Source organism: Ctenopharyngodon idella, chromosome 5 (genome assembly GCF_019924925.1).
Source record: "Ctenopharyngodon idella isolate HZGC_01 chromosome 5, HZGC01, whole genome shotgun sequence".
NCBI classification, from domain to species: Eukaryota; Metazoa; Chordata; class Actinopteri; order Cypriniformes; family Xenocyprididae; genus Ctenopharyngodon; species Ctenopharyngodon idella.
The window spans coordinates 37,044,648-37,072,643 of NC_067224.1; the positions used below are offsets into that span (position 1 = coordinate 37,044,648).

The following is a 27,996-nucleotide window of genomic DNA, read 5'->3' on the forward strand; positions in this document are numbered from 1 at the left end:
CACTATATTAACGAATGTCACAATACAAAATATTTTTATTGTACTAACAAAAGTCAGATTTACACACACAGGCCTATATGAACTTTTTATGTTAAATGGAATTATTTTTAAATGAATTTATAAATCTGATATATTATTTATGAGTGTAGTGTGTATGTATTTTATGCTTTGGAAATGTAATGCGTCTTCATGCATCAAAAAGCTATTCTGCATCTTTAGATTCCTGTTTTAATGGCGCCATCTAACGGATAGAGGTGTAACTACTGGCTTGATTATAATGGATCAACATGCTTCACCAACAGATGGAGCCATCAGACAGGCTACAAATGAACACTACTACAACACACAGGGTAAAATACTCACCTTCCATGTATGTAAACTAACCTCCTTACAGGAATCAGTTTTGATATTAACTAAGCTTTAAGTAAATGTTCATTATTCCAAATTATTTTAATTAGAGTAGATTTAGTCTGTGCATGGGATTATGTTAGACGCTCCTTTAGAGCTATGCATAAATATAGGTCAGAAAGACAAGAAAAAATTGTTTGCTATTGTATTTTATATACTTAATTAGTGAATTAATCAAAAATCAATACAATATCACATCAATGTTACAAAATCAAACAAAATAGACATGCAAATCAGACAAAATACAATGTGGTCATCATAGAAAGGCATGGACAAATGCATGTTGCTGGAATCAAATACGGACACCGTTACTGTAAACACAAGAACCTGAGGTAAAAATCTCCTTACTAAGCAAACGTTTACAACATTAATTAGAATTAAAGGCAATCTTAAGTTAAATAATAATAAAAAAGATTATAAAACAGCAAACCACCAAATGACATGTCGACATCATACTCTGAATCAAGTCGAATGCTCTTTGTAAACAATATATTTCAAAAGGTTCACAGATCTGTGTGCGTCAATAACATAAAAGTATATAATAATTTAACCTCTTACTACATTATATAGGATAAAAAGTGTGCAGACTCATCTGAGATCATTATCTAAACTAATTCATTATCAAAAAAATTTTTAATTTAAAGAGATAAAATACCTACAAGGCAATAATAAAGATGGCAGACAAGGTTTAAGCTCAAATAATGTGTACCAAGACAGTTTCAGTCTAGTAATATGCAGCACAGTTATTACACTTGATAAACCACAGCTCAATGATAAACACTTCATTAATATATGGCAAATGTAAAGAATCACACTGGCATTGAAGTCAGGATCCAGACACGTTGATAGACGAGTCATTGAAGTTGATCACTGAAGCTTACATTTCATCCCACCATTTTAATGCAGTGATTGGTCAGTTCAATTACACACTCTCCTCTTTCCAAAAGTCGCATTATTATAGTAATTTCCTTTATTAACTACAGCAGATATACTGTATTCAGAGCAATAGTTTCTAAACAGTTTCATAATCTCAATTTATTGGCTGCTTGCTTGTTGCCATCATTGCGAACGCTCTGATTGGTTGACATGACTAGGTAGGAGGACCTCCACTGTGAAGCTGACTGTTTTGGACTGGAAGATGCTGTACGTGTTGTCAAATCGCAGCACATCTGTGAAAATGAAGATAGTACAGTAAATTCATGTGCATGTTTAATGTTTATCTCAATTAATTAAAGGATTAGTTCACTTTCAAATGAAAATTACCCCAAGCTTTACTCACCCTCAAGCCATCCTAGGTGTATATGACTTTCTTCTTTCTGATGAACACAACTGGAGTTATATTAATAAATATCCTGATGCATCCAAGCTTTATAATGGCAGAGACCAATGAGTATGAAGCTGAAGAAAGTGTCTCCATCCACATCCATCCATCATAAACATACTCCACGTGGCTCCGGGAGGTTAATAAAGGCCTTCTGAAGTAAAGCGATGCGTTTGTGTAAGAAAAATATCCATATTTAACAAGTTATAAAGTAAAATATCTAGCTTCCGCCAGACCACCATTCGTATTCAAATTATGAAAAAAGCGTAACTTACACTCTTCGTAAGTTGAATACGGAAGACGGTCTGGCGGAAGCTAGATATTTTACTTTATAACTTGTTAAATATAGATATTTTTCTTACTCAAACGCATTTATTCGCTTCAGAAGGCCTTTTATTAACCCCCCAGAGCCGTGTGGAGTACGTTTATGATGGATGGATGCCCTTTTTCTGAGCTTCATACTCGTGAACCCTGTTCACTGCCATTATAAATCTTGGACGCATCAGGATATTTATTAATATAACTCAGACTGTGTTAATCAGAAAGAAGAAAGTCATATACACCTAGGATGGCTTGAGGGTGAGTAAATCTTGGGGTAATTTTCATTTGAAAGTGAACTAATCCTTTAATAGTAACCCTGTACTTACACACTCCTGGTTCTGGGCAGGTGAGGGATCCGTCCTCTGGAACCAGGTGAGCATTATAACGCTGATTTGGCACAATTTCCTTCATATCACTGGCCTTCATCCACTCTCCTATTTTCTTCTTCAAATAGACACCAAAACCTACATCGGCACCATCACAGGAGAACTGCCATCTGAGGAAGAGACCATTGAATTGAGTAGAGCATCATACACAGACTCTTGTGCTGAAAAGCTCTTCAGCTAATGCAGAGGTACCAGAGATAAGTCTATACTCACATACTCAGGGCTCGATTTGAGGTTGATAACGTTAATTGATAAGAATTTGTTTAGTTAATCATGTGTAAAAAGAAATAATTGTTTTCAATAGAGTTATCAAAAGTACAGACTTTGGTACCAATCCGTACTGAAATTTTAAAAATGTGATGCTTTGAGCAGATTTGTAAACACCTCTGATTGGCCATTGTGTTGATGTGCTCATCGGATATGTCTGTGATTGGCTACAATGATCAAAAGCTCACGGAAGTGTTTGAATTTGAAAGCGTTCTGAAAGCGGGAGCGTTTGCGAACCAGTCCGCTGATAGACGCCTGCTTTCAAGTGCTCCCGTGTGTGTCTGTGTAAGTGCTCGATGAAGAGCGTCCTTGATGACTATTTACAACGTTTTTGAAGCGTCATAGACATATCCGATGAGCGCGTGAACACACTGGCCAATCAGAGGTGTTTACGAATCCGCTCAACAGCGCTCAAAGCGTCACATTTTTAGAGTTTCAGTAGCGTCGTGGTACTGAAGTCGGTACTTTTGACAACTCTAGTTTCCAAAATAATATGCACAGTTCTTTGGATTGTAATTGTTTAATTTATATACTCTTCTAGAGCTGAACGATTAATCGCTAAAAGATCGCGTTCTCGATTTAAAAACCCCCACACGATCCTAAATCACAGTGATTCGGCTATGACTGTTAAACCTTTGACAACATACGATCACAGTGAAACACAGCGTTGGTGCTGCCACTGAGCCAGAGAGAGCAGTTGTCATGTATAAGTATGAAACAGCTTCACAGTCTTTTCACACAGTATGATTATTTCTGTTACAATAATTCAAGTACTGGGATAATAGTTCGGATATAAACACTGATGTCTACAGTATATATCAAAATTGAGTAAATCACCTTTTGAAAGTAACTTGATGCTTCAGATAAGGACTGTATTAATCACATTAGTACACCAGAAGGAGGCAACAAGTGACTTAAAGGGGACCTATTATGCAAAATTCACTTTTGGGCATAAATGTGTGTTGGCAGTGTGTGTACACAACCACCCTATAGTGATAAAAATCCAACCACTCCTTTTTTTTAATCCCCATAAATCATAAGCAGTGTCTCAGAACAAGCCGTTTCCAGATCCCTGGCAATGTGACGTCACTTTAGCCACAGGCCCCGCCCACGAATGTTGACAGACACTGCCGTTTTAACATAGAACCGCCCTGAGCAAGTTCACAGCGAGTTTACACAGTCCGCCATTGCTGCACTGACGAGAATGTCTCCCAAGCGTTTTAGGCATTCTGTAGCTGGATGGATCAATCCACATAGCTCTCTCCATTTATTCCTGAAATCTGAGCCACTGAAGAAGAGGTGGATTAATTTTGTTTTCCAAGAAAATGCTCCCTCAATTCTACCGAAATTCGCTTATGTCTGCGCAAATCATTTCACACCGGAATGCTTTGTGAACGAATATCAATACAAAGGGACAATACAAAACAGAGGTTGTGCTAAAAATGTGCTACTCAAGGATATATAAGTACAAACTGTTCGTGATCCAGCTTAAGCTGTAATTACAGTCTCCAGAGTGATACTGGATATGGCAGTAATGATAGTGAGAGCACTTTATTACAGTTCATCGGAGTTGATTTACGGATATAAAGTTTACCAGTTTATTAAGCACCACCCGAAAAAACATAAGGTCTTTATATATTTGTTTACTGTTAGTTGTAACGATTGTTTCTGTGTACTTCGCTGTGTATATTAATGATAATGCAAGGGAATGGATAATATTTTAATGCACACTTGCACTGTGTTTTATTAAGCTCTTACAGTGATTTTCTAGAGTGAAAACGGGTGCTTCTTATTAATAAGTTATAACCGTGATTAAACTAAATTTTACCTGTTCTATCTCCATACAGCATATATTCGCAGTTTCTGACATTATTGTGCATCCTAACTGAATCCTGTCACCGGAGAATGAGCTCTTGAAGCTCCGCCCTCTTAGCGCAGCAGCTCATTTGCTTTTAAAGGGCACACACTGAAACGGCACATTTTTGGTCAACCACAAAAAGTGGCAATTTTAACATGCTATTAAAAAATTATCTGTTGGGTATTTTGAGCTAAAACTTCACATACACACTTTGGGGACATCAGAGACTTATTTTACATCTTGTAAAATGGGGCATAATAGGTCCCCTTTAAAATATGTATTTGTCATTAAACCATTCATTCAAGAGATTTGTTCAAAAACGCTGATTCATCCAGTAATGAAACAAGTAGTCTTTACGAGTGAATCATTTATTCAAACTGAATTTTGAACTGAACATCTAGTAAATTAATTAATTTTGTTTAGTTTAGAATTGTGGGAGAATCGCAATCTCTATTTTAAACAAAAAATTGTGATTCTCAATTAATCCAGAAAACTGTGGGGTCAGTAAGATTTTTTAAAAGAAATTAATAGTTTTATTCAACAAGAACACATTAAATTGATCAAAAGTGACAGTAAAGACATTCATAATGTTACAAAAGATTTCTATTTTAAATAAATGAAATGATGAATCAAAGAATTCGAAAATCTATATTCCGCTAAAAATATTAAGCAGCACAACTGTTTTCAACATTGATAATAATAAGAAATGTTTCTTGAGCAGCAAATCAGCATATTAGAATGATTTCTGAAGGATCATGTGACACTGAAGACTGGAGTGAAGATTTGATATCGCAGGACTATTTGCTGTATAATTATATTATACAGTAATTTATTATAAAATATATTAAAAATAGAAAACAGTTATTTCAAATTGTAATAATATTTCAAAATATTACTGTTTTTACTGCATTTTTGATCAAATAAATGCAGCCTTAGTTGAGCATGAGAGACCTATTTCAAAAAGTGTAAACTAAATGCAAAACTAGTGCACTATTCTAGTTCAAGGTAGGTCCAATTTACAGTGGCAATTAGCACATGCATGTGCATGTTTAATCCTGCAAGCTGTTGAAAATGTTTTAATGTTTTGTCTACACCCTAACATCCAAACCCGCCCTTCCAAAGACATGTCAAAAACCCAATGTCAGTAAACCAAATGCACGTCTCATATGTAGAGAATGTTGCTGGTTAGCTAATTTTGGCCTGGTAGTCTCATAAAAAGAGTATAAAGTGCTAAAAAAGTAGGCAAAGCTTCACCGATTTCAGTAATGTCTCTTTTATGCATGATTTTCCAAAAATAAATTGTTTACTTCATCTTTAATGTCATGATCTGGTTCATGGCAAACTCCATATCTTATATCTAAGGTGTTTTTTGCTCACCTTAGTGCACAGTTTGGAGCAAGTAGTTCATATTCCACCTGATGAGATGAGCCCCGGCCAATAGTCACACACTGATCATAGTCCACTTTAATGGAGTCTCGAACATAGTAGGTTCTGGGAATCTCTGATCCGAACGTAATCTGAAAAAACACAGAAACATTTGCTTAGCATATGCTTGGTTGAGATGAGTTGGTAATAATTAATCAGAATTGAAAATGGAAAAACAAAGGAGGATGAAACTTACAGAAGCATCATGAGAGCAAAAGATAAAAGCCTCATATTTTAATGTTAGTAAAGTATTTTATGAACGATAAGGAAACAGAAAGAAAAAATAGACAGGAAAGCAGCCCAAATCAAAGTGGCTTTTAATAAGGAACAAAAATTGCCTTTACATTCACTGTTTAAGAATCATTATCCTACGTATGGGTTGAGTAGTCACTCTGAAGTTTGAGGAGAAAAATGTTGCAAGATTACAGCAGATGTTCATGTTTATCTATTTTCAAGAGCTCAAATTTCAGAAAATACAGAGTCTAGAATGTCAATGAATACAATAAACAATAAACGGCTTAACATGACAACATAAACATCAGACACTTCATAAAAAGTTAAGGTCACGTTGTCTGGAGTCACAGACCCAAATATAGATGATGGTTGAGAAAAGGTGTGTCACTCAAAATGATTCAAAATGAGTTAGATACAGAAATTTAGACACTCACAGTCACTAACAATAGTATTAAATCACTCAACATATAAATTAAATCCCAATTCACATTCTTATAGTATGCGAGATTAGTGCATCCCAAATAATGTTGAAAATACTATACCAAAGTTGCATGGATAGTATACGATTTCTATAAAAAATGTATTATAGACTTCAGTTCAAACATTTGAAGTCAGTAATTTTTTTTAAATTCATACTTTTATTCAGCAATGATGCATTAAATTGATCAAATATTAAGCACCACAACAGTTTTCAACTGCTATAATAATAGTTTCTTCAGAAAACTGAAGATGCAAACCAGCATATTAAAATGATTTCTGAAGGATCATGTGACACTGAAGACTGGAGTAATGATGCTGAAAATTCAGCTTTGCCATCACAGGAATAAATTACATTTAAAATAGAAAACAGCTGTTTTATATAATCAAATAATATTTCACAATATTTTCTATATTTTTGATCAAATAAATGCAGCCTTGGTGAGCATAAGACAATTTTATCACTATTTACTAATACTGGCATAGCATCTTTCTACAAATTCAAAAGTACATACTTGTAATGTGTCGTAGAAGTATGTGAAATGGGTTTCAGCCACAATCTTATTACTCACTCCATAAAACATCCTTGTGTTAAGATATTCCAGTGGAAGCCTGTTTTATGATTTGCGTAAGTTTCAACATGGCATTCAAACATGTCATGACCCCATCTGTGCTCATTAGTACAAACAGATCTTGTCTGTTTGCATCCCCCTTTAGTGATTTTCCCACGAAGGAAGAGCTCTGGTTTTCTTTAAGGTTGATTACAGGTTTAATAGGCAAGGAAATTGCCATTCACATTTCACACCAGTGGGAAAACAAGCACTCTAACTCTCTTTAAGACAAAACAAACAACTACAATCTTCACCTCTCTAGCATTAAACACAAAAAAGCATAAACATTTATTTGACTTGTGTGATATCACAGTCCAACAAAGACTCCAAGTACTATAGTTGATAAATATTTTGTAACTAAATAACTAAATATCAGTCCACTTTGAGTTTTCACAAAGTCTTCTGAGGTCTTTTTAGCACTTCCAATCCTGAAGGGGGCAGCAGCCTTACCTGTGTATCTACACACAGAGACAAAATGTCTCATTTAAGAACTCTGAATGTGATTCTGCTGTTTTAAAATCATGACATCAAAATTGACCATTCCCATTTTTTTTTTTTTTTTATGTAATATTGCACTGTTTTTCTAATAAATTATTTACTTATTTATTAATCTTTTTTAATTCATGTGCACTGGTAAACTTTAATAAAAATAACTTGCACTCTTTTTTGCAGCAACATCTCTTCTCTTCAGTAACTGACACAAGAGCGGGACCACAACCATCCAATCAATTCCTGATGGACAAAATCACGTCCTGTCCAACTTTTTTTTTTTTGTTTGAAAAGCTTTTTATTTCACAATAGGAAATAAAAGACTATCGCAACTTGCTTTATCGAAATATGCTGACTTTAAATCCTACGCACAGAATTATTTTTAGAAACAAAAATGTAACCCTCTGGTGGTCTTTGTTCATTTTAGACCAAAAGTTTACATTTAAAATGTTTTAATTTTTTTTTACTTTTTCAGAATGGTATGGAACATGGTTATTTTTGTGGCACTTGCTATATGAACGCACACACTTGTGATCTTGAAATGAATAGGAAAAATCTGAAAAAAGTAGTAGTCTTAGATAATGTCTAAATATATACCCAAATGCAATACCTAACAAAAGTAAGTAATTATGTCTGAAAATATAATTATAAGCAACAAGGGAATACACAGCTATATATAGAAAATCTCTCTCTCTCTCTCTCTCTCTCTCTATATATATATATATAGACATAAATGTTGCATAATTTAAAGGTGAATATTACCTACACAAGTTGTAATACTATTTCAGTTTTTCTACTTTGAAATTTCACGTTTAATAGAGTGTTACTTGCCGTTTGAAAATTGTTTCTAGACCATTTATTAAGTGTAGTACAATGAAATCCCTTCAAAATACAAAATATTAAAGAATGAATATTCTTGAAACAAAACATGGGACATTCATTTCGTTAAAATTCTTTTTTAAAAAATACAATTAACATCTTCCTGTGACCCCTAACTGAGGAATACCAGAGGGTTAAATATGTGTTATGACTGTTTGACAGGGTGCTTTTCAAGTGCCTGTCTTGCTGTCATATCAGCCCTTTGCTTGTCACATTCAGGATTTATCACAAACAGAATCATAACCACAACGCTAAGACAGGCTGAAGGGGAAGATTAGTCATGTCATGTGTTCCAAAGCTTCAACCTTGCCAACAGTAATCAGCCTATGCAATAACCAGAGAAGCAATTCAACAGGCTCTCATCCAGATTACACCACAGCATATCAGAATAAATGTTGTGCAAGAGGAAAATTAAAGATAATGTGATATAGATAAACAACCATTTGACAGGTATTCCACCCCTCTGTTGCTTTGGGACATTGACACTATTTATTAATAAGAATGCATCTATAAGGACGTTGTCAGAAGCAACAGGCTGTATTTCCTGGTATTGCTAAATTATGTGGGTATATTGGTATAAAGATAAGCAGCAAGCTCTTATAGGTTTGAATTAAATAGGTGAATATGCAAATACAGAATGTTCAACTGAGTGACAGAACTTTTAGTAGAGAGAGACCAGGTGGCTTGCAAAATTTCTGCAAGTGTTTCATAACAATAAAATGAAAAGGAAATTATCTCAAGAAGACAAACATTGATGCCTGAATACAGCACTGTTGGAGGTTATACTAGCAAACAATCTCATACATTAAATTCATTTAAAAAAAATACACTCCAAAACAACAAGCGCTGACCGTAAAAGGTTCAAATTATGAAGTATCTTTCTATGCCGCTGGATGGTCAGGAAACAGTATACCAAAATGACCTTTTTTCCACACTCTTGACAATGGCCGATGAGAAGGCTATGAAACTGTATTTTAAATTATTTCCTAAGAAAAATATATTTGGTAATTGGAATTATTAAGCTATTTTCCCTAATATATTTGCATTAGATAATGATGTCTCTTATAGCATCATAAAGAAGCCAGAGAAATTCTCCGTGATGCCAAGTGTCATAAAACTGTGATCTTGCTCTTGTTCCTTTTGGTGGTTTAACATAAAGACTTAAAAAGAAAAATAATCTTAACTCCAAATCTATTCTCTGAAACCTCTTAAAGGGTTAGTTCACTCAAAAATTTAAATTCTCTCATTAATCTTCGTTCATCTTCGGAACACAAATTAAGATATTTTTGATGAAATCCGAGAGCTATGACTCGTCCATAGACAGCAATATAAATCAACACTTTCAAGGTCCAGAAAGGTACTAAAGACATCGTCAAAACAGTCAACGTGATTGCAGTGGTTCAACCTTAATGTTATGAAGCGACGAGAATACTTTTTGTGCGCAAAAACAAAACAAAAATAACAACTTTATTCAACAATTTTTCTTCTTCCCTGTCAGTCTGTTACGCAGCTGGCGCAGTAAGCACAGTGAAGGCTTCCGTGTTTACGTCCAAACGGCAGCTCAGTTTAGGTCGAGGCTGTGTTCACGTGAGCAGCACGACGCATGCGTGATGCTGACGCAGGCCAATACTGAGCTGCCGTTTGGACGTAAACACGGATTGTTGAATAAAGTCGTTATTTTTGTTTTGTTTTTGCGCAAAAAAGTATTCTCGTCACTTGGTTGAATCACTGCAGTCACGCCGACTTTTTTAACGGAGTCTTTACTGCCTTTCTGGACCTTGAAAGTGTTGGTTATATTGCTGTCTATGGACGAGTCATATGCCTCTCAGATTTTATCAAAAATATCTTAATTTGTGTTCCGAAGATGAACGAAGGTCTTTCAGGTGTGGAACGTAATTAATGGAGTAATTAATTAGTGGAGTAATTAATGACAGAATTTTCATTTTTGGGTGAACTAACCCTTTAATATAAGTAAATTTGAGATGTTTAAGTACAGTTCAGTGTTGTTTTTTTGCTGTACAAAACACCCAGATATAAGCAGAGTAAACAACAATCAAAAATTCAATCAAACTCAGAAAATCAAGAATCCTTCTGTACTTCATTGGTGACTTCAGAGTAAAGTATCAGATAAGTATCACTCTATGGCAAATGAGAAAGTCGCCTTTGTATGGTTAGACCACAAGGTTCATCAAATGGAAACTGTTGTCTGATTCTAATTTGGGTTCCGCAACTTCCCTAATATCTTAAGTGTCTTTCTATGTAAAAAGGGAACTCAAAGAAAAAATCTGGGACAGTTGCAGCTAAACATCACCTCGTTAGCAAGTCAACGTCACTTGGCCAACATTAGCATGATATGTGGCATTTGTCATTTACCCACCCTGGTCCTACATCTGGGGTCACCATCAGGGTCGGTGAGTTTGCCCCCATAGTATGCTGGGAGCTCCTCAGGGTCGATGTATTTCTGTAACACCTCCTGCCAGTTTGCTGAGGAGACAGACACAGAAGTTTAGTCACAGCAAACTTGATGAGAAAATGGATTTGTGTGTAAACATCTGGATGACATCTGTGGATACTAAAGACCCTGATATACTCATGGCGAAATTCTTTTTCGTTCTTTGCTTAGGAGTAAATAGAAGTTTGAAATACATGACCAGCGGTATACTGTTAACAAACATCCCGACGCCACCCACGCTGCTGAGAGCAGCATTTAAATGGAGTATGTAAATATGTGCTGCATGCTCTCAATAACACAATAAACACACAACAAAAATGACAGCGGTGAGAAAACAGCAGTTAAGAAAGCATCTGATTATTGCGATGTGGATATGTTTGCATCAGTTCTGCAATTCGGCACAGTCAAGTCATGTCACGTTTATTTATATAGCACTTTATACAATGGATTTCTTTAAAGCAGAATTAAAATTTTTGTTCAAAATGACATCACACCAGTTCATTCTTTGATTTCACTTGAAGTATATCGGGGCCTAACAAAAAGCACCTTAAAGGAATATCGCTTTTTTTTTTTCCCAACCTAATGTCTAATCCCTCAATCCCTCAACCAAAGGTTTTTGGGAAACTTTCCACCTTAATACATTTAGATACAACTGAATGATAAAAGGTCAAGATGGGACTTTCTCTGAGCACAATAGCAAGATAAACAGCATAAAAAACATTAGTGTAGTAAGATGTGTTAACTTACACCCCAGTACGATGACTTTGCGGCGCGTGTCCTCACTCAAAAAATGTTTCACCAGATTGTAAGCCACAGGAAACAGTTTAGGTGCTGCAACAAAAACAGTCCAGAGATTCAGATATCAGAAGTGGTACATCGCAGTGGCACGATATGTATTGATTACTTAGGGCCATATGAAATCCATTTTATTCCATTTATTTCTATTTTTCCAAATTTCGTCTTTTCAGTTCTAATGTTTCTGGATTCCGTTTTAAGGGTTTAATTAAATTTTAATAATCAAAAAGAATGTCTAATCAATTGAATTAATAAAACTTTAATAATTTACTGTTGATTTATAATATAATATGTTACGTTTTATTTTTTCAGAAATTGTGTTGTCTGTTTAAATGGTAACACTTTACAATAAGGTTTCATTTGTTAACATTCATTAGTTAACATGAACTAAAAATGAACAATACTTCTACAGCATTTATTAATTTTAGGTAATGTAAATATCAACATTTAATACATTTTTAAGATCAAAAGTTGTATCTGTTAACATTAGTTAATGCACTGTGAACATGAACATTTTTTAACTAACATTAACAAAGGTTAAGAAATGCTGTAGAAATATATGATAACACTTTATTATACAGTGTCCTTGTTACACGTTACATGTAATTACTATAGTAATAACTGTATGCATAATTACATGAAACTAACCCTAAACCAAATCAAACCAAACCAAACCAAAACCTTAATATTACTCAGTACTTTAACTTATAATTACACTGTAACACAGTCACCTTAAAATAAATGTAACCAAATATATTGCTCATTAGTAGATCATGTTAGTTAATGCATTACATTACTAATGCTAGTAAATGAGAACTTATTGTAAAGTGTTATCATTTAAATTTTTCTGGATTCTGTGTTTTATGATTTATCACAAGTTTATTATCAAAAACGGTGGTAATCAAATAAATGCATAAAACTTTAACATTTTAATTAATATTTTGAAATGCAACAAAATTAAATGTAACAATTCCTGAACAAAGTGCTTACCAGTTTTACTGTTTAAATTAAAACATGGATGAAAGATTGTGTGATATTTCATTGAGTACAACCCTATTTTTGATTTATTCATCCAAATTTTGCCAAATTGACACAGACATTTTACCTTATTGTTCCTGTAAATTCTTTATTTTGACTGGATTCTGTCCGCGTTTTTCTGCATCACGCAAATCATAGGGCCCTACTGACTAAATAACTTGTGCCACTGTTCAATTTGTTTAACGTAATATGCGATATATGCCATTCAGATGAGTTATAAAAGTACACTGACCTTTAATGACAAATAACCTCTTGAGTCCCTCTGGATAGTTATCTTCAAACATAGTGAGAATCTATGAAAGAAAAAATAAATATGATACTATTGCAGTCTAATGTACTTGAAAGAGCCAAGCAACATATTAATAACCAAGAAACAAATAAAAAACACACCTCTCCATAAGTCTCTATAGCAGGTTTATATAAGTGCTTCATTCCCAGACCTTCACAGTCATAGACCATAGTAATGGACTCAATGTTCCTACCCAACTGGGAAGAAAGAACAAGAAAAAGACAGAAATTTAAGACATATAAAACCATGATATGAGTGATTATAACATCAAGGCCAGTTGTATAAACTGTTAAGACTGTCTTAAGAACTAGTCTTTTCAACTAGCAGTTAGCCAAGGTATAATCAGTCTTACTTTTCAGATTCAAATTAGACAAATCTATGTTTTACGTAACTGAATTAAAAGAAAAGTTATGACCAGTCTTAAAGAAAAAAATTAGATGACTAGGGCCCTGTTTACACTAGTGCGTTTTTGTTTTAAAACGCCGTTTTAAATATATTAAGTGTGCCGATTTTCAGTCAGGGCGAGTTGACGCTAGTTGCTGAAAGTCAGAGCCAGTCAGCAGAATTTCAGCAGTCAGAGCTCTATAGCTTCTGACTATGATTCTATCCAGTCAGATTATATTAAATCTGACATTTTGAGCTGGTTTTAGAAAACATCTTGTATTCATTGCCTAGCAAAGAGGCACACATTTCTGCGTGGGTTAGTCTGGTAATGTGTGATCCATGTATTATATAAAATATATAAAATATTTAATTTTAAGTGTTCTATTTTGGTTGTTTTTATTCACAATTTGGCCAAAAAATTATAATGCAATTTTTGTTGTCAAATTGCACGGAGCCCCTAAAACAGGGATGGGCAGTGTCAGTCCTGGAGGGCCTCTGTCCTGCAGAGTTTTGTGTATGGTATTTCAAAAGACTTCAATATGCGTTTCACAGAAGATAGAAAATATGTATTTGAGGGTGAGTAAACAATGACAGAATTGTCATGTTTGGGTGAACTATTCCACTTTTCACAGTCGCACACCTACCCGTTTGCTCTGTAAGTCGCACTCTTTCTGCAGAATCTCGCAGTCTCTGACTTTAGACTTGACTAAGTCCTGCTTAGACGCTGAATGCATCAGACCCTTAGGGTCTATAGGTCCGACGACATCATACCAGACCGGGCTCCCTTCACGGTCATGGCCACACATGCCACCAGACAGATACTTCTCTATTACCTTAAAAACACACACACACACACACCAGATGAAACATGAACACAGTAAAAATAAGTAAATTGTAAGATTAAACTCCTAAAGGGGACACATCATGGAAAACAGGAGAGATGTACTATGTATCAAAACATTAACACTGCAAAAATCTTTTCCCAATTTATGCACAATATTTACCGAAACTAAACTACAAATAAGGATAATTAAGAAATGCCTATGGTTATAATGAGCATGAGCAGACTAGCCAATCGTAATAGAGGTCATATGCACAGAAGTCTTAAAGGCACAGTAGCAATAACCACCTGTTTAATTCTAGGTGACAGAAAGAAAGGGAAAATGGTTGGGTAAAACTAAATTATGTCTTTTTTGATGCAAGAAACCTTGACTAATATTAAATTGACTTCAGGGGGAAAAAATGAAATGCTAGTGAAGAATATGGCCTCTTTATGACTTAATATATTAAAACACCAATTCCAAACTGCAACTTTTTATCAATGACAAACTCTTAAATAACAAAAATCTAATATTTACATTTTCAGTCTTTAAAAAACTGTAATTTCAAATGAATTGTGATGAATGAAATGAATTGTTGTTCTTTTGAACTTCATCAAAAATCCAGAAAAAAAAAAAACACTTCCACACTTTGCACATTTTTTTTTTTTAGGTAGCACAACCATTTTCTACTAATAATATTAATAAGAATAAGAAGAAATGTTTTTTGAGCAGCAAATCAGCATATTAGAATTATTTCTGAAGGATCATGTGACACTGAAGACTGGAGTAATGATGCTGAAAATTCAGCTTTGCATCACAGAATTAAATTACATTTAAAGTATATTAAAATAGAAAACAGCTATTTTAAATAATCAAATAATATTTCATAATATTTTCTATATTTTTGATCAAATAAATGCAGCCTTGGTGAGCATAAGACAATTTTATCACTATAATGATGTAATGATGCTGAAAATTCAGCTTTGATCATAGGAATAAATTAAAATGTAAAATATATTAAAATGAATGTATTATTATTATTATTATTATTATTATTAATTATATTAACATCATTAATGAATTCATATATAATAAATAATGTAAGAAATATTTTAAATTGTAATAATATTTCACTGTTTTTTAATTCCTGTTTTGACCATTTTTGATCAAATAAATGTAGCCTTGGTAAACATGAGAATCTTCTTTCAAAAATAATAATCTTACTGATCCAACACTTTGAACAGTAGTGCAAATATATGGGGAAAAAACAAACAAACTATGAAACAGATATGTAATTTAATCATAAAACAAAGGTATCTTACCTCTGGCACCTGCCACTCCGTAGTGATGGTGTCAACTTTCATGTATTTCCGAAATTCCACATGCTGCACATGAAAAACAACACATGATTAAAAGCATGTCTGTGTATTTGGCCTAAAACTGTTTGCATAATCAAATATGTCTATAGGATTCAGAACCATCAACATAGCAATGTTTGACAATGTTATCAGTTCTGCCTGAACATAATTTGCCACCATGAGTCTTTGTGTCTGAGTTACAGCTGTGCTTTGACCTGAGGTTCAATGGATACTGGTGACAGAGTTCAAAAACATCTGTAATAAAAGACCCATGAACTACACAAGCATCACTCGCACAATGGGAAAGCAAACAGCACTTTGAACACCCAACAGCACAGAAAGATCACCCATAAGCTGTGATTAGGCAGTGATGTGACTCATCGCTGCAATGCGAGCTTCTGAATAAAATCCTGAAAAGCACAATTCACCTCTGCAGAACTGCTATCTGATGATGCTGCATGAATACTTTTGTTATAATTATGGATTAAAATAAAACCTGTTAAACTGCACGGCCAGACAAAACATGTAAATCTGAAATAGAACATTGCCTATCCACCTTATTCTTAACTTAAGAGCGGACGTGGCCATTTGTAACTTGATTGTGAATGGCTTCCGGTGTCATTCACTTCCAGTTATTTTACCTGTACAAAAACAACCCATTGTGCTGCTTGATATTGCAAACTGGTATGTTTTCATATCATAAGCACCCTGGTTTGAAGAGCAAATATTTTTACCGTTTACTGTACTTTGTACTATTTCCCTATAGCGGCTAATGAATCAGAAGTCTTGCACTTTCACAGAAAAGAGCTAGTGCAATGCATCTAGTGCATTGCAAAACAAGATGGATAGTTCTCGGGTGTGTTCACACTTGGAAGGTTTGGTTTGATTAAAATGAACTCTGGTGCGATTGCTCTGTTAGTGCGGTTCATTTGAGTAAGGGTGTGTTCACACTTGTAGTACAGTTCTCTTGGTTCTTTTAGTCCGGACCAAAAAAAAAAAGAAAATAATACATTTATTTCTGGTTCGCTTAGCATTCACACTTTCATTTTTAAGACCGAACCTAAAGATCCAAAAAAACAAAAAAAAAAACTTTTGCGAAGGAACTTAACGAACTTCCAAAACAATTTTGTGTTCAAAAACAGGTATGCTTCAGCATTCTGTCCTTTTTAGGGTGTTTTTGGTTTGTTTACATGTCTTTGGTCCATGTTGCGTTCATATTTCAGTCGAACCGCACCAGAGTTCATTTGGAAGTGGACCGAGACCCACCTTTTCAGGGGTCTCGGTCCGCTTGTTTGGTGCACACCAGGGTTTGGATGGCAGCGTTCACACTTAATTAAATGAACCGCACTAACAGAGCAGTCGCACCAGAGTTAGTTTTAATTGAACCAAACCTGCCAAATGTGAACACACCCTAAGTGTAAACGCTGCCATCCAAACCCTGGTGTGCACTGATATACTTTCAAACAAACTCAGGAGCGGTTCGACTGAAATATGAACACAACACAGACCAAACACATCTAAACGAACCAAAAACAAGACCTGGGGCCCTATCATACTCCTGGCACAATGCGACGCCAGGCGCAATGCAAGTGTTTTTTGCTTTTGAGTCTGATGCAGTTATCATTTTTACGTCCAGCGCCCACGTTGTTTAAATAGCAAATGCACTCGTGCCCATTTGTTTGCCCATGGGCATGCTAGTCTGAAAACTAGGTGTGTTCAGGTGCATTGTTGGCATGTTGCTATTTTGAGGCTACCGAAAATGACTGCGCCATTGACTTTAGACCAGGTGTTTGTTGGTCAGTGGCGCAGTCATTTTCGGTAGCCTCAAAAAAAGTATTTTATTTTTTTGTTATTTAAAGGGCGCGTTAGTAATATGCGCCTATAGGCGGGTGCACAACGCACGTACACTCTGCTTGTTACACACACAGGGATGCGCAGAAGCACACAAACATTTTTAAATATTAAAAATAAAAGCATTCCTCTCTGGAGAAGCATTTAGTCTTTCCACTTGCAAATTCCACTTTGTAAATAGCAAATCTGCCATTGTGCAAGTGCAACTGGCTTTTAAAAAGAATGGGAGATGAGACTCGGATTGGTTTACACCGCGTTCCAAATTATTATGCAAGTGACATATCAGTAGGATTTCAGTACAATAAACATTCAGATTTTAGTTTTTCTAAGAAAACGTTTGTTTATTTATCCATGTCTTTTTAGATAACTGGTATCAATCTCAGACAAAATAATTTGCCAGGTCTATGGAAACCCTACTTAGAGGTTGTTTCACATTATTAAGCAAGTCACAGTTCTCATGCAATATGGGGAGGAAGAAAGATCTTTCTGAAGATGAAAAGCATGAAATGGTCCAATGTTGTGTAAAAGGCATGAAAACAACTAATATTGTGTGAAAACTGAATGGAGATTATCCAATTATTTATGAGTGATTTAGAGCACAGCAGAACTCGGTCAGATAAAGGCTTATTAATGAAAGTTCCTGTCAAAAAAATTAATTGTATTAAAAGGGCAGCTATGAAAAAAAAAAGCCAGTGTTGAGCAGCAAACAGGTATTTGAAGCTTCTGGTGTCTCTGGAGTCTCAAGAAGCTCTCCATGCAGGCTGGCAGTTGTGCGTAAAGATGCATTTTAGCCACCACTAACCAAACCTTACAAAGAGAAACATTTACAGTGGGTGTAGAAATACATTTTCAAACAGTTTTATTGCTGTGGTGTTTTTTTGCAGCATTGGATAGTGCATAGTGCATTGTATTTCAGAAGGCACTATCCTCCTTTTTATATCATAGCTGAAAATGGCCAGTTATGAACTCCACATATCTTGCAAAAGTCATTTTAATACACTCAGAGACCCTAAAGGGACCTTCCATCTCACTTCCCAATATTCCAGCCCAAATCATCACCCGCCAGCTCCCTGTCGCAGTCTTGTTGGAACGTGGTAGCCGTTCACCAACCATCCAGAAATCCATCCATTCAGACCATCCATTGTAGTACGGCATTAGTCAGTGAATAAAACTATTTAAAAATGAGTCTTCATGTATTTCTAAACCCACTGTAAATGTTTCTCTTTGTGAGCTTTGGTTTGGAGGGCCATCCTTATGCACAACTGCCAGCCTGCATGGAGAGCTTCTTGAGACTCCAGACACCAGAAGCTTCAAATACCTGTTTGCTGCTCAACAGTGGCTTTTTTTATAGCTGCCCTTTTAATACAATTAATTTTTTTGACAGGAACTTTCATTAATAAACCTTTATCTGACCAAGTTCTGCTGTGCTCTAAATCACTCACAAATCTTATGATAATTCGATAATCTCCATTCAGTTTTCACACAATATTAGTTGTTTTCATGCCTTTTGCACAACATTGCACAATTTCATGCTTTTCATCTTCAGAAAGATCTTTCTTCCTCCCCATATTGCATGAGAACTGTGACTTGCTTAATAATGTGGAACAACCTCAAGTAGGGTTTCCATAGACCTAGCAAATTATTTTGTCTGAGATTGATACCAGTTATCTAAAAAGACATGGATAAATAAACAAACAAACATTTTCTTAGAAAAACTAAAATCTGAATGTTTATTGTACTGAAATCTTACTGATATGTCACTTGCATAATAATTTGGAACGCGGTGTATTTCACGTTACGCCCAAAACACACCCATGACTCATTAAGAGACGTTGTTAAACTATCAAAAGAGGATTCGGAAATGCCCTGAGTGCACCTGCACCATGCGCTTCAGACCATGCATTTAGAATTGTTAAAATAGGGCCCTTGATGTCACAAAATGCAACCCTAAAAAGCAAAACCTGGTTCTTCTCATCATAAGAGCTATGTTGCCCAAAACAGCTTGGTACATGTTGTCTTCTTGCAGCAGATTTTCACTGTTGTGTGTAAGGTAGGAATTCCTGCTGCTGTTTTCACTCCTAAACATTTTATAAGCTGTTCAGGAGTTCTCAGCTTGTACAAATACCGCCAGACGTATGCACAAACAACCAGCGCTTTTAGCCCAGCACACAGCATTGTTTTGGATGTTCGGTAAGGTCTGTCACAAAACATACATCATAAAAGCTTTTTTGTGTTTGTTTTCGTTCGGCACGACAACGTGACCGCTAAGCATACCAGGACTAAATATATCATTTTCTTTTTGGTCCAGACCTAAAGAACCATGAGTACTACTAGAGAACTACATGAGTGAACAAAGTATAATTTTATAATAAAATTGTCTAGTTTACACCTGGTATCAAAAGCATAAAAACCCTAGATCAGGTCCGAAATGTTTTGTGATACGATTACACTACATTTGGAGGACTTCAGCTTTACCTCCTGGATATATGAGGCTTTAAAAGAAATTAACCATCCAACTTTTTATTTATTTATTTGTTTATTTATTTTTTAGCTTAATCAACAAGTAGCAGCATGACATCACGAGTAATGTACATAGTTACAAAATCAGCAATCCTCCCCTTGAAATCTGATCACAAGTGTTCCACCAGGTGTAAACGGGGCCTAATATTAGTCGGATCATATTTCATGGTGTTATTCAACATGTCGTTTGAAGCCTTTGGGTAATGTACACCAAACCCTGACGTAAAGCCTGGCATTGTGCGGGTCTGTCACACCCAAATTCATCACACTGGACGAATCCAGAGATTTACAGAAATGTTCTTCTATCAGACCAATTTGACACAGTCTGTGCCCAAAGGTTAATGAATTACACACCGCATTATTCTGGGTTGTGTAACTGTGGCAGAATTAGTGACACCAAGAGCTTGTTTATATGCTGAATTAACTTTAAATATGATGATATTCCACTACTGTTCAAAAGTTTGGGGTCAATAAGATTTTATGCTTAATTATTATAATCATTAATACATTATTTTACATATAATATTTTATAGTAATAATATAATATGTATTATATAATATATATATATATTATTTTATAATACATTATATAAATTATTACTGGCCTGAGAGAACATAAGAATCTTCAAAAACAAAATCTTACAGATCCCAAACTTTGAATAGTAGCATAAATCTCTCTCTCTCTCTCTCTCTCTCTCTATATATATATATATATATATAAAACACCATGTAGTATTAAGTTTGTGTGATACCTTGCGCAGCATGGCCTCGGCTTTCTGTAGATTGAAATTCCTGGCTGGAAAACAAGAGAGACAAGTTGTGAAAAAAGATGTAATTACTTAGTATAGAAAAGATAACAAAAGTATGCAATAATTTGCCATTTATAAGGTTTTTGTTCTTTAAGTAATTTATTACAGGAAGCTTAAACGGATAGTTCACCCAAAAATTAAAATTCTGTCATCATTTACTCACCCTCAAGTTGTTCCAAACCTGTATGAATTTATTTCTTCTGCTCAACACAAAAAGAGATATTTCAAAGAATATGGGTAACCAATCAGTTGATGGACCCCAATGACTTCCACAGTATGGAAAAAAAAATACTATGGAAGTCAATGGGGTCCGTAAACTGTTTGGTTATCGACATTCTTCAAAATATCTTCTTTTGTGTTCAGCAGAAGAAAGAAATTCATACAGGTTTGGAACAACTTGAGGGTGAGTAAATGATGACAGAATATTGATTTTTGGGTGAACTATCCATTTAAGTGTCTTGCAGGGTTTGAACCTACAAACCTTCAGTTTCCAGCCCTAATATTTAAGCACATGGCTAATACACAGGCAAAATCCAATAATAAACTGGCACAGTCACAGCATAAAGAGCATATTGTGCTAACAGACCTTGCTAAACATCATGACTCCACAAGACAAGGTGCTTTTATGTGTCTTAACTTGTCAAGATAACTTGCACATAACTGAAGCCATGTGCCCCTGAAAGTTACTATTTGGTAACAGATTAACTGTTCAGTTGAAAAGGAGAAAAGTTTGCAGACATGTGGACCCATGAGCAAACTAGGTGACCGCAGTGTGCTGACCTTCAACATATTCCCATGTAGACAGGCTTATTTTGTTGGAGGGAAACGTCTAACCTCAAACAAGTATTAAAACAAAAAAAATACAAATTACAAATTCAACCCAACCCAATTTAATTTCCACTCCCCTGTATAGTGAATGGATTAGTTTCATTGTCTTATAGTCACTCTAGTCTGTACCTGACTGGCCTAGAGACACAACTGACCCAGAATTAGTCAGACATGGAGTCATACATAAGTATTTAATACTCATAAAGAAGATTATGTGACACAGCTGACAAAAGCACTCAGTGTTTTGTGGAACGGTTATGTCAGTTGCTTTCTTATGAAGACTTTTCACGGTGGATAGAATGACTTGGTTAAAAACATCATTACTCAAACAAACTAGATTTATTATGTTGGATTGAGAAAGATTTTAGATTTTTATTATTCTTATGAGACTAAAATTTCTAAATCTATCCATCCATCTATCTATAATTCTAGCTTTTAAAACTACTAAACTAAAAATACTTTAAACTTAAAACCTTTAAACTTAGAACTTTCAAACTTAAAGCTGTTATAACTACCTTCAATCTGTCTGGCTTGGCTTTCTCAAGCCAACATCAAACTTTGTCTACAAACGTTTTTATTCTAGTTTATTTATATTTATATTTATTTATTAATCCATTAAATCAACAACAAAGGCAAACTCAGAGAAGTAGAATTTAAAATAATCACAATAACAGCAAAACAAAACAAAATAATAGAGAAATTATGTAGGCCTACAATAATTTAACAATCTTTTTCTTAACACAAAAAAAACATATCAATTATATTATTCAGTTTGATCAAACAAAATTAATTAATAGTTTAATTCATAGTATGTTTATATTTGCCTTTGTTACGATGATGTTGACTTTTTTTGTTGCTAATTTGGTTGCCAGGGTGTTCTGGGCGGTTGCTAGGTGTTTGCTTACTGGCTCATCTGGCTATCTATATGATATTCTGGTCTGTAGATACGGCTTCAATGTATGTCTATGAGATTTTTTCGCTATTTTATTGTCCATAGTGCAATAATTCTAATCCCCTGGTGGGGGGGGGTAGAAGTCCTCCTGTTCATAGCGCAAATAGTGTAGGACGAGATAAGCACCTAAATACTTGGGGTTAAGACCGTTCAAACTCATATAATTAATAGTACCACTAATTAACCTCTACAGCCGTTATGAAGTTACAAACACTACTATTCAAAAGTTTAGAGTTGGTAATATTTTTTAAAATGTTTTTGAAATAAGACTTATGCTCACCATGCCTGCATTTATTTAATCAGAAATATAATAATAACTTTAATAACTTTATTTTTATATAGCGCCTTTAAAGTAGCTTCTCAAGGCGCTTTACATAAAACAAGCAAATGAGAATACAACACACACAAAGAAAAACAAGTTATACATTATATATATATATATATATATATATATATATATACATACTTACACACATGCAAAAAAAATAAAAATCAAGACAATCAAGAAAAAGCTACCCTAAAAAAATGAGTTTTTAAATACGATTTAAAAATACTTAAATTCTGTGCATCTCTGATGTGAGGAGGAAGTGCATTCCAAAGCCTAGGAGCATAGGATGAGAAGGCCCTATCCCCTACAGAACGCAGCCGTGTCTGTGGGACTGCGAATAGACCAACTTGTGAGGAGCGTAAGCGACGCTTGGGTGTGTATAAGGTTAAAAGTGCAGACAGATACTGAGAGGCCAGACCATGCAGTGCCTTATAAGTGAGCATGAGGACTTTAAAATCAACTCGGAACCTGACCGGAAGCCAGTGCAAGGACTTGAGAATTGGTGTAATATTTCTCCTGACTCCGGTCAGGATCCTAGCAGCTGAATTTTGCACACATTGCAATTTGTTCAGTGTGCATTTAGGAACCCCAGCCAGAAGTGCGTTGCAATAGTCAATACGGGAAAACACAAAAGTATTAATAAGCCTTTCAGTCACAGAGAGCGATAACATAGAGCGAAGTCTGGCAATATTTCTGAGATGAAAGAAGGAGTTCTTTACAGTGTACTGAACATGAGAGTCAAAAGACAAACTTGAATCAAATATTACTCCTAGATTTTTTAATTTGGACTGTGATTCCAAAACAGAGCCATCTACATTTAAAAATAGTGAACCAGCTGATGAGAGGTGCCAATAAGCAAGACCTCTGTCTCATCACTACTGAGACACAAAAAGTTTTGGGACATCCATATTTTTATTTCAGAAATACAATGTGTTAAAAAAGGAAGGTCCAGATTTTGACTAGGCTTAGAGTGAATGTAAATCTGAGTATTGTCTGCATAAAAGTGATAATTAAGCCCAAGTGATCTTAAAAGCAAGCCAAGTGGAAATATGTAAATGCTAAAAAGTAAGGGGCCTAAGATTGAACCTTGAGGAACACCCATACAGACAAAGCCAGTCACAGACCGGAATCCACTCATACATACAAACTGTTGATGATCAGAAAGGTAAGAAATATTAATATTGCGAAATATTATTACAATTTAAAATTGTCCGTAAAATTAAAATTGCATATATGTGTTGTAATATGTTGTAACATTATAAATGTCTTTACTGTCTTTTTTCATCAATTTAATGCATCCTTGCTGATTTTTCAAAACAAAAATTTTTTTTAAATCTCACTGACCCCAGACTTTTGAATGGCAGTGTATGCATTTATTTAAAGGCATGAACTAGTACCTACACACTCAATCTTATAGTGCAGTGAAATTAACTCATATCACACCACTGCAGACCTGAGCGACTTGTTTCACAATTGAGTGTTTATCTTATCAACACTTGCGAGACACCACAGTCTTTATTAACGAAATGTGCATGTGTCAACACTCTTACACAGCACAAAATATTACAACTACATATATGAATAACCCCACATCCTTCAGAGGAAAAACAAGCATTGTCATGATATAATATGACAGTCTTGAGCTTCCATCATGCATTCTAGATTCTAGATGGAGTCATTTTTTCTATATGCTAATTAAACAATTACATCAGTAATTTTATGTAAAATATGTGCTGCTAGTCTCTGTCTGGTGCCTAGAAATCCCTGCAGAAGACTGGCTGCATTCAGCAGCGTTCATGAACACAAAACAGCCTTTGTCAAAACCCAAGAACAGCCTCTTTAATGCTGCCAGAGAGGGTTTAAAAGCCACTCTGGAGGGTCAAATAAAAGTTTATAAAACATTTACATTTATGCATTTAGCAGACGCTTTCATCCACAGCAACTTACAGCAGAGGAATAAAAGAGAAGATTAGGTGTGTTCACACTTGTCATGTTTGGTTCGATTAAAACGAACCCTGCTGCGATTGCTCTGTTGCTGCCATCCGAACCCTGGTGCGCACCAAACAAGCGGACCGAGACCGCTGAAAAGATTGGTCTCAGTCCGCTTCCAAACGAACTCTGGTGCGGTTCGAATGATATATGAACGCAACACGGACCAAAGACATGTAAACGAACCAAAAACAGGAAGATGAGAACCTAAAACAGGCAGAATGCTCACGCATATCGTTTTTTCTCGTCATAGTTGCAAGTTTGCCCATCACAGGCATCAGACGCACGTCTGATCGTTTGTGTGTGTGTGTGTGTGTGTGTGTGTGTGTGTGTGTGTGTGTGACGGAGGGATTCCCGCCGCTGTTTTGACTCCTTTACACATTTTATAAACTCTTCACGAGTTCCCAGCTGGCCAAAAAGCCATCGTATGCAGCCTACGCACACACAAAAAGCACATTTACCTCAGCACACAGCATTGTTTTTGGACGTTCGGTAAGTTCCGTCTCAAAATAGTCAATACGTCATAAAATCCGACCAATCAGGTTGTGAACGTATCCCTATGCCTTTAGGTTCGGTGATAAAATTAACAATCTGAACGCTAATCGGACCAGGACTAAATGTTTTTTTTTTTTTGGTTGATTGTTTGTTTTTGGTCCGGACCAAACGAACCGAATTACAAGTGTGAACGCACCCTAGGGGCCCTGTGTAGTAGAATTCAAAACCCTTGTTATTAGCGACACTGGTGGCCGTTAAGTGAACTGCAGCCAGCAACTTATTGCTCACGCTCGCACTCGTGCACACATAACATACAAGAGACTGAACGTGGTTCAAGACAACGATATACTCACAGCGAAGTTCTTTTCCGTTCTTTACTTAAAAGTACAAAGTTGAAAATACCTTTGCAGCAATATAATGTTAACGAACATCCAGTCGCCGCCCCGCTGCTAAGAGGGACGTTTAGATGAATATGTAAATATCGGAAGAGAGGCTCTAGGCCAGAGCGTAAATGTCACATCCTTTTGATTTTCCCAGGAAAAACATCCCGAGTCCTTCACATAAAAATAAGTCTACAGACTTTCACAGACATCCTAGGAAGTTGGAGGACGTCTCGTTTTTTTTTACAAGTTTTGTTACAAGCTGTTCACACATTGGCTAATGAAAATTCTTAAATATAGCCCCTTTAAATACTAAACTTAATTAACATAAATATCACTCCAATTAAATCTAGAGTAGACCGCAAACCTTTTTTTAATGTAATATGTTTCTGTTGGTAAATAAGATAGCCATAAAGATTCAAAATAATTGAACGAACAAACAAATCTGGAACATTTCTAACCAGAACAATACATGAAGGACTAATCTATAATGTATTGTGAGTTCCAGGACTATCCAGAACTCATCCTCCTCGTTCCTGAATCCAGAGATACAAGCAGTCTTGATCCGATTACACTGATTCATACTGTCTGAACATGAGTTAGTATAGGACATATCGTGTCTTTCCAGAATCCCATCAGAATTTGTTTACAAAAACCTGATTCTATTCTTAAAATAGAGATTATAGTCTAAACAAGATTCTACTAGAGTGTATCATTCCATAAGATTCTATTCTATAAAATTATACTTCATACATATAGTCATTCTGTAATATTTTATTAAATAGATGGTATGCTATATTTGTATATTATAGATATGACCATTCTATAAAATTTTATTCTATCTTTTACTATTCTATGTAATAGAATACAATTCTTATCTATAGGTTATCAGTTTAGAAGATTCTTTTTAACAGTAGTCATTATAGTTTAATAGTGTCATTCTACAAGATTTTGTATCATTCTAAAATATTTTTAGATTTCACACTATAAGATTAGATTCTATAGATCATGCGCACTCTTTTACATTAAGCTTTTTAATGCATGTTATAATATTGATATCTATGAAACAAAGACTTACAAATGTTCTCCAAAAGAGTACATGCATTTCTGTATTAAAATAGGACAGAGGGATTTCTCTCTCTCTCTCTCAACATTTAAGTACTAAAGCAGGAAATTAATATTTAACCTACTTAATTTTGCATCACAAATGTGACAGTGAAAGTAGTAGCTCACCTCTCAGCCATCGGAGCAGAAAGTGGTCACTCTGGGATGGACACTGGGGCAGAATATCCTGAACCTTTTCTCGAAACTGAAGAGTACAGATGAAGAATTATGCAATGCATCTATTATATACATGCTTTGATCTTTCATAAGAGCAAAGTCAACTATGAAGTTGCACATACATGCACATTGGTGGAAACTATCCCTTAACATCTATTCACGTGCTGACAACACTGCAAACTTGCGCAGTTACGTCAATTACACAACTCAGCAAGAGAGTGATAAACTAATAAAGCGTAAACACTTTGTACTCTTAGTAAAGTCTATTAATTCTGCATTCAAAAGAAATGAGATTCGGCTGTTTTCCTCTGCGGTGTGTGGCCTCTCTCTGGCCGGGAGAATGTTTCGTCCCGTCATCTGCACTCGGGACCACGATACTCCACAAATCCTGAGCAATTAAATCCACGACATACTGCTGATAGAAATAAAAGGAAAACAATTCACCTGTGCCAAAGCTTCGGCTTGTTTCACGCTCAGATCTCCAACTCTTCCGCTCATGTCGCCACGCGTACACCAGAATAACTGTCTAAAATTTAGCTAGAGTCAGAGACTGTGAGCACGGAATGATGTTTTTTGTCCCCTCCCACCTGTTACGCGGCCTTCGCACCGCTGGGGGCGCTGCGGGACCACTGATTCAAATTCTATAGAATTAATGCATAATCATATCGCATGTATTAATAATAATAAAATAACAACAATAATAATAATTAGTAACAATTATTATTATTATTAGTTAATATTATTATATGT

The 27,996-nt window shown here is 35.2% G+C and overlaps 1 protein-coding gene and 1 long non-coding RNA gene across 2 annotated transcripts; one reads left to right on the plus strand and one right to left on the minus strand.

The window, feature by feature from the left end:
* Window positions 1-541: 541 nt before the first annotated feature.
* Window positions 542-27,831, minus strand: sec14l8 (SEC14-like lipid binding 8). Its single transcript, XM_051893719.1, has 12 exons — window positions 27,691-27,831; window positions 27,199-27,274; window positions 20,937-20,980; window positions 15,778-15,840; window positions 14,279-14,467; window positions 13,352-13,447; window positions 13,194-13,254; window positions 11,876-11,959; window positions 11,054-11,160; window positions 5,939-6,078; window positions 2,377-2,546; window positions 542-1,577 (listed from the first exon to the last, which is right to left on the minus strand). Exons 1-12 carry the CDS (start codon window positions 27,742-27,744, stop codon window positions 1,468-1,470), a joined length of 1,194 nt encoding a protein of 397 aa, XP_051749679.1. The 5' UTR covers window positions 27,745-27,831; the 3' UTR covers window positions 542-1,467.
* On the plus strand, window positions 2,486-8,724 carry LOC127512641 (uncharacterized). The gene is made up of 2 exons (XR_007930229.1): window positions 2,486-2,624; window positions 7,981-8,724. It is a non-coding gene; the product is annotated as an uncharacterized LOC127512641 (long non-coding RNA).
* Window positions 27,832-27,996: the final 165 nt, after the last annotated feature.

Bases quoted from the DNA above. Each gene is read 5' to 3' on its own strand.
- sec14l8 (XM_051893719.1), bottom strand. From the start codon at position 27,744: ATGAGCGGAAGAGTTGGAGATCTGAGCGTGAAACAAGCCGAAGCTTTG. The intron at 14,468-15,777 runs GTAAGATACCTT...TGTGTTTTTAAG, and splicing joins CGGAGTGGCAGGTGCCAGAG to GTAATAGAGAAGTATCTGTC. The intron at 13,255-13,351 runs GTGTGTTTTTTA...TTTCTTTCATAG, and splicing joins CTATAGAGACTTATGGAGAG to ATTCTCACTATGTTTGAAGA.